At 47.8% G+C, this 12,031-nt stretch overlaps 1 protein-coding gene across 10 annotated transcripts in view; it reads right to left on the reverse strand.

The window, feature by feature from the left end:
- Positions 1–1,002: 1,002 nt before the first annotated feature.
- Positions 1,003–12,031, reverse strand: part of PCM1 (pericentriolar material 1) — a 528,103-nt gene continuing 517,074 nt past the window's right edge. For all 10 annotated transcript variants that reach the window (XM_063920820.1, XM_063920822.1, XM_063920821.1 and 7 more), the window contains one exon: positions 1,003–1,356. In XM_063920820.1, the coding sequence (XP_063776890.1) occupies positions 1,331–1,356 (26 nt within the window). In that variant the 3' untranslated portion in view covers positions 1,003–1,330. The remainder of the gene's footprint in view (positions 1,357–12,031) is intronic.

The following is a 12,031-nucleotide window of genomic DNA, read 5'->3' on the forward strand; positions in this document are numbered from 1 at the left end:
TCCCCTGTGGCCCGTGTACCGCTGTCTGAGTGGGAGTTACCGGGGAACGGGTCCGCAATCGGGTGCAGGGAGCGCTGTAATGGAGAGCGGTCCTGCAGCGGCGGCCGGCGGATGTGAGCGGCGGCGCTGATCGGAGCGGTTGCCGGGGCGGCCAGTTAGGAGAGGCGGGTGCAGCGGCGTCGGCTCTGAACATTGTCCCCACACAGCGGGGCGGCAGCGTGCGCTGACCGCCCCGAACCCCCAGCATACCTGACTCCAGAAGCGATGGCTGTGACGGGGCTTCTGTCTGTAAGCTCCGTCCAGCTGTAGCAGCAGTCAGCGAGTGAGCTGCGTGTGGCTGTGAGGGTGCTCTTTGTGAGGACCGACACGCCATGCGCTGCTCCGTGCAGCGGCACTATCCCGGACCCACGTTTTTACAAAAACTGGGAAGGAATGTGCTTAAGTTGTAAAAAATAAAAATGAAAAATTAAAATAAAAAAATATTCACAAAGTGTGGCAGCCCCACACCAGCCCTGTTGCTCCGATGAGCACAGAAAAAACACTGAGGTACTCTGGGATATGGAGGGGTGGAGAGTTCTAAATTTGAATATTCAGTGCCCTGTTCCTGCGGAGGCCGTCCATATCCCAAGAGTACTCCAGTGACCCCTAGTGGATGAAAAAGAAATAGAGTTATCAACGGTAAGTCTACCGTAACTTATTTTTTCCGCGGCCGCTGAAACTCATAAGATCCACAAAAAGCCACGGACCTATGTGCTTATGTGCGAAAAATGGGCTACAATTGGATAGCCCGATAATGGGCATTAGGCAAAAATTGCGAAAAAAACACTTTTTTCACGAGAAAAGTTACTGTGGCTAATGGGATGCCCCCCCTTTACATCTTTCATAAAGAGGAAACACTAGAAGGTCACCTTACTTCAATGTGGAATGAATAAGTATATAATTGAATTAGAAAAAAAATTATTTGCGTTCTACTTAACATTAATGATAGAAACACACTACAAATTAGAGACAAGCCCAAACTTTATTTAGAACTTCAATCTAACAATTCTGAATTTACAAAAAAAAAAAAAAAATCATACAAAGACAAAGAAAGATTAGGATAGGAAAAGAGAACAGTGCTTAGACTCTTGGAACAATGTCGGTTTCTTACATGAACAGAACTGCCATAGGCATATTTTGTATTTATTTTCAACAGAGCCTAAATGGTCGTATCCTAAAGAACATTTTAATAAACATTGAACAACATTTTAAAATTCAAAACGTTTAGTGCAGCTTTACGTTTTGCTTCAGCTCTTGAACAGGTCACTCATGTGTTTGCTGTATTTTAGTTTCATGCAGAATGAGATCCAAAAGATTCTGAAATAAAACAAAGCACAAATGGAGAAAATTATATTACATATATATATGCTGTTAGAAGAGTGATAATTGGCGCAAAATAACCTTCCTCTAAAAGTTCATACAGTTTACAATAGTTCTTAATTTGTCCAGAGCACTTCCCCTATATTTTCTGGGGTGGCGGCCTATTCTCCAAACGACCCGCTGTTCCGGCAGATCTTCAATAAATTCTAAAAAACAAATGAGGCGCCCCTAGTGCAATATAGACAATGTAATATACCTCCACCAAGAACACCCTAAAATCGGAGGTGTACCGTATTAAGTGGTCTCAGAACCACTTTCAAACAACGTTTTTAGAAATCCGAACGTTCCCCGCTTCTGGCAGTGGACTCCTGGATGTAATGGTCACACCGGTATCTATGGTCTCAAACCATGTAGTGCAAAGGATGAAAAGTAGAACGAACCATAGTGTAATACAGTTTTTTTAAAAACATTTATTTACCATTACACAAAATAATTGCCCGTACCATATAAAAGTTATAAAACAGCTTATCTGATAGCAGATGTCTTAGTCCGTCACTATCAGGTAAGCTGTTTTATAACATTCTGTGCAAGCTGAATTGTACTACAAATCCAGCGAGCAATCGTCTGCTTAGAAGCAGGAACACCCATCTTGTTGGGTGCATACAGGCTAAACAGCGAGTCAGATTTTCTGACTCCAGTCGTCCTGGAAACATATATTTTCAGGGCCCTGACAACGTCAAGTAACTTGGAGTCCTCCAAGTCCCTAGTAGCCGCAGGTACCACAATAGGTTGGTTCATGTGAAAAATAGAAAACACCTTAAGGAGAAATTGAGGACGAGTCCTCAATTCTGCCCTGTCAGAATGAAAAATTAAGCAAGGGCTTTTATATGATAAAGCCGCCCATTCTGACACACGCCTGGCTGAAGCCAGGGCTAATAGAATCTTCACCTTCCATGTGAAATATTTTAATTCCACAGTGGTGAGTGGATCAAACCAATGTGACTTTGGGAAACTCAAAACAACATTGAGATCCCAAGGTGCCACTGGGGGCACAAAAGGAGGCTGTATATGCAGTACCCCTTTTACAAACGTCTGAACTTCAGGCACTGAAGCCAGTTCTTTCTGGAAGAAATTCGACAGGGTCGAAATTTGAACCTTAATGGACCCTAATTTTAGGCCCATAGACAGTCCTGTTTTCAGGAAATGTAGGAAACGACCCAGTTGGAATTCCTCTGTAGGGACCTTCTTGGCCTCCCACCACGCAACATATTTTCGCCAAATGCGGTGAAAATGTTTTTCGGTTACATCCTTCCTGGCTTCGACCAGGGTAGGGATGACTTCATCTGGAATGCCCTTTCAGGATCCGGCGTTCAACTGCCATGCCGTCAAACGCAGCCGCGGTAAGTCTTGGAACAGACAAGGCCCCTGCTGGAGCAGGTCCTCTCTTAAAGGTAGAGGCCACGGTTCTTCCGTGAGCATCTCTTGAAGTTCCGGGTACAAAGTCCTTCTTGACCCATCCGGAACCACGAGTATCGTTCTTACTCATCTCCTTCTTATGATTCTCAGTACTTTTGGTATGAGATGCATAGGAGGGAACACATACCCTGACTGGTACACCCACAGTGTTACCAGAGCGTCCACCGCTATTGCCTGAGGGTCCCTTGACCTGGCGCAATATCTGTCTAGTTTTTTGTTCAGGCGGGACGCCATCATGTCCACCTTTGGTTTTTCCCAACGGTTTACAATCATGTGGAAGACTTCCCGCTGAAGTCCTCACTCTCCCGGGTGGAGGTTATGCCTGCTGAGGAAGTCTGCTTCCCAGTTTTCCACTCCCGGAATTAACACTGCTGAGAGTGTTATCACATGATTTTTCGCCCAGCGAAGAATCCTTGCAGTTTCTGCCATTTTCCTCCTGCTTCATGTGCCGCCCTGTCTGTTTACGTGGGCGACTGCCGTGATGTTGTCCCACTGGATCAATACCGGCTGACCTTGAAGCAGAGGTCTTGCTAAGCTTAGAGCCTTGTAAATTGCCCTTAGCTCCAGTATATTTATGTGGAGAGAAGTCTCCAGACTTGATCACACTCCCTGGAAATTTTTTCCCTGTGTGACTGCTCCCCAGCCACTCAGGCTGGCATCCGTGGTCACCAGGACCCAGTCCTGAATGTCGAATCTGCGGCCCTTTCATAGATGAGCACTCTGCAGCCACCGCAGAAGAAAACACCCTTGTCCTTGGAGACAGGGTTATCCGCTGATGCATCTGAAGATGCGATCCGGACCATTTTCCCAGCAGATTCCACTGAAAGGTTCTTGCGTGAAATCTACCGAATGGGATCGCTTTGTAAGAAACCACCATTTTTCACAGGATCCTTATGCAATGAGGCACTGATACTTTTCCTGGTTTTAGGAGGTTCCTGACTAGCTCGGATAACTCCCTGGCCTTCTTCTCCGGGAGAAAACATCCTTTTCTGGACTGTGTCCAGAATCATTCCTAGGAACATTAGACGTGTCGTCGGAAAAAGCTGCGATTTTGGAATATTTAGAATCCACTCGTGCTGTCGTAGAACTACTTGAGATAGTGCTACTCCGACCGCCCACTGTTCTCTGGACCTTGCCCTTATCAGGAAAGCGTCCATATTTCTTTTAGGAAGAATCATCATTTCGGCCATTACCATGGTAAAGACCCGGGGTGCCGTGGACAATCCAAACGGCAGCGTCTGAACTGATAGTGACAGTTCTGTACCACGAACCTGAGATACCCTTGGTGAGAAGGGCAAAATTTGGACATGTAGGTAAGCGTCCCTGATATCCAGTGACACCATATCGTCCTGGTTCGCTATCACTGCTCTGAGTGACTCCATCTTGATTTGAACCCTTGTATGTAATTGTTCAAATCTTTTAGATCTCATCGAGCCGTTTGGCTTCAGTACCACAATATAGTGTGGAATAATACCCCTTCCCTTGTTGTAGGAGGGGTACTTTGATTATCACCTGCTGGGAATACAGCCTGTGAATTTTTTCCCAATACTGCCTCCCTGTCGGAGGGAGACGTTGGTAAAGCAGACTTCAGGAACTTGTGAGGGGAAGACGTCTCGAATTTCCAATGTACACCTGGGATACTACGTGTAGGATCCAGGAGTCCACTTGCGAGTGAGCCCACTGCGTGCTGAAACTCTTGAGATGACCCCCCACCGCACCTGAGTCCGCTTGTATGGCCCCAGCGTCATGCTGCGGACTTGGCAGAAGCTGTGGAGGACTTCTGTTCCTGGGAATGGGCTGCCTGCTGCAGTCTTCTTCCCTTTCCTCTAACCCTGGGCAGATATGACTGGCCTTTTGCCCGCCTGCCTTTATGGGTACGAAAGGACTGAGACTGAAAAGACTGTGTCCTTTTCTGCTGAGATGTGACTTGGGGTAACAAAAGTGGATTTTCCAGCTGTTGCCATGGCCACCAGGTCCGATGGACCGCCCCTTTATACGGCAATACTTCCATGTGCCGTCTGGAATCTGCATCACCTGACCACTGTCGTGTCTATAAACATCGTCTGGCAGATATGGACATCACATCTACTCTTGATGCCAGAATGCAAATATCCCTCTGCGCATCTCGCATATATAGAAATGCATCCTTAAAATGCTCTATAGTCAATAAAATAAGAATTTACTTACCGATAATTCTATTTCTCGTAGTCCGTAGTGGATGCTGGGGACTCCGTCAGGACCATGGGGAATAGCGGGCTCCGCAGGAGACAGGGCACATCTAAAAAGCTTTTTAGGTCACATGGTGTGTACTGGCTCCTCCCCCTATGACCCTCCTCCAAGCCTCAGTTAGGTACTGTGCCCGGACGAGCGTACACAATAAGGAAGGATCTTGAATCCCGGGTAAGACTCATACCAGCCACACCAATCACACCGTACAACTTGTGATCTGAACCCAGTTAACAGTATGATAACAAAACGAAGTAGCCTCCGAAAAGATGGCTCACAACAATAGTAATAACCCGATTTTTGTAACAATAACTATGTACAAGCATTGCAGACAATCCGCACTTGGGATGGGCGCCCAGCATCCACTACGGACTACGAGAAATAGAATTATCGGTAAGTAAATTCTTATTTTCTCTAACGTCCTAGTGGATGCTGGGGACTCCGTCAGGACCATGGGGATTATACCAAAGCTCCCAAACGGGCGGGAGAGTGCGGATGACTCTGCAGCACCGAATGAGAGAACTCCAGGTCCTCCTTAGCCAGAGTATCAAAATTTGTAAAATTTTACAAACGTGTTCTCCCCTGACCACGTAGCTGCTCGGCAAAGTTGTAATGCCGAGACTCCTCGGGCAGCCGCCCAGGATGAGCCCACCTTCCTTGTGGAATGGGCATCTACATATTTCGTCTGTGGCAGGCCTGCCACAGAATGTGCAAGCTGAATTGTACTACAAATCCAGCGTGCAATAGACTGCTTAGAAGCATGAGCACCCAGCTTGTTGGGTGTATACAGTATAAATAGCAAGCCAGACTTTCTGACTCCAGCCGTCCTAACTATATATATATATATATATTTTTAGGGCCCTGACCACGTCTAGTAACTTGGAGTCCTCCAAGTCCCTAGTAGCCGCAGGCACCACAAGAGGTTGTTTCAGGTGAAAACGCTGACACCCCTTCATGAAGAAACTGGAGACGAGTCCCAGTTCTGTCCCGTTCAAATGGAAAATTTTAATATGGGCTTTTGTAAGACAAAGCCGCCCATTCTGACAATCGCCTGGCCGAGGCCAGGGCTAACAACATGGTCACTTCCCATGTGAGATATTTGTCAACAGCATGGTCACTTTCCATGTGAGATATTTCAAATCCACAGATTTGAGCGGTTCAAACCAATATGATTTTAAGAAATCCCAACACTATGTTGAGATCTCACGGTGCCCCTAGGGGCACAAAAAAGCTGTATATGCAATACATCCTTTACAATCTGGACTTCAGGAACTGAAGTCAATTCTTTCTGGAAGAAAATCTACAGGGCCGAAATTTAAATGTTAATGAACCCCAATTTGAGATCCAAAACACTCCTGTTTTCAGGAAGTGTAGAAATCGACCTAGTTGAATTTCCGTCGTGGAGCCTTCCTGGCCTCACCCACGCAACATATTTTCACCACATGTGGTGATGACGTTGTGCGGTCACCTCCTTCCTGGCTTTGACCAGGGTAGGTATGACCTCTTATGGAATGCCTTTTCCCCTCAGGATCCGGCATTCAACCGCCATGCCGTCAAACGCAGCCGCGGTAAGTCTTGGAATAGACCTGGTACTTGCTGAATCAAGTCCCTTCTTAGCTCCCCAGGCCCTTAGTCCTCTGTGAGCATTTCTTGAAGTTCCGGGTACCAAGTCCCTCTTGGCCAATCCGGAGCCACTAGTATAGTTCATACTCCTCTATGTCTTATAATTCTCAATACCCAGGTTATGAGAAACAGAGGAGGGAACACATACACAGACTGGTACACCCACGGTGTTACCAGAACATCCACAGCTATCGCCTGAAGGTCTCATGACCTGGCGGAATACCTGTCCCGTTTTTGTTCGGGCGGGACGCCATCATGTCCACCTTTGGTCTTTGCCAACGGTCCACAATCATGTTGAAAAAACTTCCCTATGAAGTTTCCACTCTCCCGGGTGGAGGTCATGCCTGCTGAGGAAGTCTGCTTCCCAGTCGTCCACTCCCGGAAAGAACACTGCTGACAGTGCTATCACATGATTTTCCGCCTAGCGAAAAATCCTTGCAGTTTTCACTGCCCTCCTGCTTCTTGTGCCGCCCTTCTGTTTACGTGGGCGACTGCCGTGATGTTATCCCACTGGATCAATACCGGCTGACCTTGAAGCAGAGGTCTAGCTAAGTTTAGAGCATTATAAATTTGCTCTAAGCTTATTTATGCGGAGAGAATTCTCCAGACTTAATCACACTTCCCTGGAAATTTTTTCCCTGTGTGACTGTTCCCCAGCCTCTCAGGCTGGCCTCCGTGGTCACCGGCATCCAATCCTGAATGCCGAATCTGCGGCCCTCTAGAAGATGAGCACTCTGTAATCACCACAGGAGAGACACCCTTTTCCTTGGATATAGGGTTATCCGCTGATGCATCTGAGGATGCGATCCGGACCATTTGTCCAGCAGATCCCACTGAAGAGTTCTTGCGGGAAATCTGCCGAATGGAATTGCTTCGTAATAAGCCACCATTTTTACCAGGACTCTTGTGCAATGATGCACTGACACTTTTCCTGGTTTTAGGAGGATCCCGATTAGCTCGGATAACTCCCTGGTTTTCTCCACTGGGAGAAACACGTTTTTCTGGACTGTGTCCAGAATCTTCCCTAGGAACAGTAGACGTGTCGTCGGAAAAAGCTGCGATTTTGGAATATTTAGAATCCACTCGTGCTGTCGTAGAACTACTTAAGATAGTGCTACTCCGACCTCCAACTGTTCTCTGGACCTTGCCCTTATCAGGAAAGCGTCCATGTTTCTTTTAAGAAAAATCATCATTCCGGCCATTACCTTGGTAAAGACCCGGGGCGCCGTGGACCATCCAAACGGCAGCGTCTGAACTGATAGTGACAGTTCTGTACCAGGAACCTGAAGTACCCTTGGTGAGAAGGGCAAATTTGGACCTGTAGGTAAACGTCCCTGATATCCAGTGACATCATATCGTCCCCTTCTTCCTGGTTCGCTATCACTGCTCCGAGTGACTCCATCTTGATTTGAACGCTTGTATGTAAGTGTTCAAATATTTCAGATCTCACCGAGCCGGTTGGCTTCAGTACCACAATATAGCGTGGAATACTACCCCCTTCCTTGTTGTAAGAAGGGTACTTTGATTATCACCTGCTGGGAATACAGCCTGTGAATTGTGTGAGGGGGAGACGTCTCGAATTTCCAATGTACACCTGGGATATTACATGTAGGATCCCGGAGTTCCCTTGCGAGTGTTGCTGAAACTCTTGAGATGACCCCCTACCGCACCTGAGTCCGCTTGTACGGCCCCAGCGTTATGCTGCGGACTTGGCAGAAGCCGTGAGGAGCTTCTGTTCCTGGAAATGAGCTGCTTGCTGCAGTCTTCTTCCCTTTCCTCTCCCCCTGGGCAGATATGACTGGCCTTCGCCCGCCTGCCCGTATGGGGACGAAAGGACTGAGACTGAAAAGACTGTGTCCTTTTCTGCCAATATGTGACTCGGGGTAACAAAAGGTGGATTTTTCAGCTGTTGCCATGGCCACCAGGTCCAATGGACCGCCCCTTTATACGGCAATACTTCCATATGCCGTCTGGAATCTGCCTCACCTGACCACTGTCGTGTCTTCGTCTGGCAGATATGTACATCACATTTACTCTTTGATGCCAGAATGCAAATATGCCTCTGCGTATCACACATATATAGAAATGCATCCCTAAAATGCTCTATAGACAATAAAATCCTGTCCCTGTCAAGGGTATCAAAATTTTCAGTCAGGAAATCCGACCAAGCCCCCTCAGCGCTGCACATCCAGGCTGAGGCGATTGCTGGTCGTAGTATAACACCAGTATGTGTGTATATACTGTTATGATATTTTTCAGCTTCCTATCAGCTGGCTCCTTGAGGGCGGCCGTATCTGGAAACGGTAACGCCATGTTTTTTATATGCGTGTGAGCGCCTTGTCCACCCTAAGGTGTGTTTTCCAACTCGCCCTTACTACTGGCGGGAAAAAGGGTATACCGCCCATAACTTTCTGTCGGAGGAACCCCACGTATCATCACACACTTCATTTAATTTATCTGATTCAGGCAAAACTACAAGTAGTTTATTCCCACCCTACAAAATACCCTTATTTGTGGTACTTGTGGTATCAGAAATACGTAACACCTCCTTCATTGCCCTTAACATGTAACTTGTGGCCCTAAAGGAAAAATACGTTTGTTTCTTCACCGTCGACACTGGGGTCAGTGTCCGTGTCAGTGTCTGTCGACCGACTGAGGTAAATGGGCGTTTTTACAAGCCCCTGACGGTGTCTGAGACGCCTGGACCGATACTAATTTGTCCGCCGGCTGTCTCATGTCGTCAACCGGCTTGCAGCGTGTTGACATTATCACGTAATTCCATAAGTAAGCCATCCATTCTGGTGTCGACTCCCTAGAGAGTGACATCACCATTACAGGCAATTTTCTCCGTCTCCTCACCAACATTTTCCTCATACATGTCGACACACACGTACCGACCTACAGCACACACATACAGGGAATGCTCTGATAGAGGACAGGACCCACTAGCCCTTTGGGGAGACAGAGGGAGCGTTTGCCAGCACACACCAAAAGCGCCATAATGTATATAACAACCCTAGAAGGTGTTGTTTCTATATATGGGCTCTTAATATATAATTATATCGCCAATTTATGCCCCCCTTCTCTTTAACCCTGTTTCTGTAGTGCAGGGGAGAGTGGGAGCCTTCCTCACCAGCGGAGCTGGTCAGGAAAATGGCGCTGAGTGCTGAGGAGAATAAGCTCCGCCCCTTTCACGGCGGGCTTTTCTCCCGGTTATTAGGAAAACTGGCCTGGGTTAAATACATACATATAGCCTTAATGGCTATATGTGATGTATTTATTTGCCAAATAGGTATTTATATTGCTGCCCAGGGCGCCCCCAGCAGCGCCCTGCACCCTCCGTGACCGTGTCAGTGAGCCGTGTAGCAACAATGGCGCACAGCTGCAGTGCTGTGCGCTACCTCTCTGAAGACTGTGAAGTCTTCTGCCGCCTGTTTCCGGACCTCCGTTCCGCCGTCTTTCTTCAGCGTCTGTAAGGGGGATCGGCGGCGCGGCTCCGGGACGAACCCCAGGCTGACCTGTGTTCCGACTCCCTCTGGAGCTCAGTGTCCAGTAGCCTAAAACTTCAATCCTCCTGCACGCAGGTGAGTTGCAAGTCTCTCCCCTAAGTCCCTCGTTGCAGTGATCCTGTCGCCAGCAGGAATCACTGATTAGAAACCTAAAAAAAAACTTTACTAAACAGCTCCTTAAGAGAGCCATCCAGTTTGCACCCTTCTCGGACGGGCACAAAAACCTAACTGAGGCTTGGAGGAGGGTCATAGGGGGAGGAGCCAGTACACACCATGTGACCTAAAAAGCTTTTTAGATGTGCCCTGTCTCCTGCGGAGCCCGCTATTCCCCATGGTCCTGACGGAGTCCCCAGCATCCACTAGGACGTTAGAGAAAATATTGTTCCTGTCAAGGGTATCAATATTTTCAGTCAGGAAATCCGACCAAGCCCCCCCAGCGCTGCACATCCAGGCTGAGGCGATTGCTGGTCGTAGTATAACACCAGTATGTGTGTATATACTTTTTAGGATATTTTTCAGCTTCCTATCAGCTGGCTCCTTGAGGGCGGCCGTATCTGGAGACGGTAACGCCACTTGTTTTTATAAGCGTGTGAGCGCCTTATCCACCCTAAGGTGTGTTTCCCAACTCGCCCTCACTTCTGGCGGGAAAGGGTATACCTCCAATAATTTTCTATCGGAGGAAACCCACGTATCATCACACACTTTAATTTATCTGATTCAGGAAAAACTACAAGTAGATTATTCCCACCCTACATAATACCCTTATTTGTGGTACTTGTAGTATCAGAAAATATGTAACACCTCCTTCATTGCCCTTAACATGTAACGTGTGGCCCTAAAGGAAAATACGTTTGTTTCTTCACCGTCGACACTGAAGTCAGTGTCCGTGTCGACCAACTGAGGTAAATGGGCGTTTTTACAAGCCCCTGACGGTGTCTGAGACGCCTGGACAGGTACTAATTTGTTTGCCGGCCGTCTCATGTCGTCAACCGACCTTGCATCGTGTTGACATTATCACGTAATTCCTAAATAAGCCATCCATTCCGGTGTCGACTCCCTAGAGAGTGACATCACCAATACAGGCAATTTGCTCCGCCTCCTCACCAACATCGTCCTCCTACATGTCGACACACACGTACCGACACACACAGGGAATGCTCTGATAGAGGACAGGACCCCACTAGCCCTTTGGGGAGACAGAGGGAGAGTTTGCCAGCACACACCAAAAACGCTATAATTATACAGGGACAACCCCTTATACAAGTGTTTTCCCTTATAGCATTTTCACATATGTAATCATATCGCCAAATAAGTGCCCCCCCTCTCTGTTTTAACCCTGTTTCTGTAGTGCAGTGCAGGGGAGAGCCTGGGAGCCTTCCTCACAGCAGAGCTGAGCAGGAAAATGGCGCCGTGTGCTGAGGAGAATAGGCCCCGCCCCCTAAAACGGCGGGCTCTTCTCCCGGAGTTTGTGAGATCTGGCAGGGGTTAAATACATCCATATAGCCTCAAGGGCTATATGTGATGTATTTTAGCCATAAAAAAGGTATAATACATTGCTGCCCAGGGCGCCCCCCCCAGCGCCCTGCACCCTCAGTGACCGCTGGTATGAAGTGTGCTGACAACAATGGCGCACAGCTGCAGTGCTGTGCGCTACCTTATGAAGACTGAAAGTCTTCTGCCGCCTGTTTCTGGACCTCTTCAACTTCGGCATCTGCAAGGGGGGTCGGCGGCACGGCTCCGGGACGAACCCCAGGGTGAGACCTGTGTTCCGACTCCCTCTGGAGCTAATGGTGTCCAGTAGCCTAAGAAGCAAATCCATCCTGCACGCAGGTGAGTTT

The sequence above is a fragment of the Pseudophryne corroboree genome, chromosome 1 (genome assembly GCF_028390025.1).
Source record: "Pseudophryne corroboree isolate aPseCor3 chromosome 1, aPseCor3.hap2, whole genome shotgun sequence".
Taxonomy (NCBI): domain Eukaryota; kingdom Metazoa; phylum Chordata; class Amphibia; order Anura; family Myobatrachidae; genus Pseudophryne; species Pseudophryne corroboree.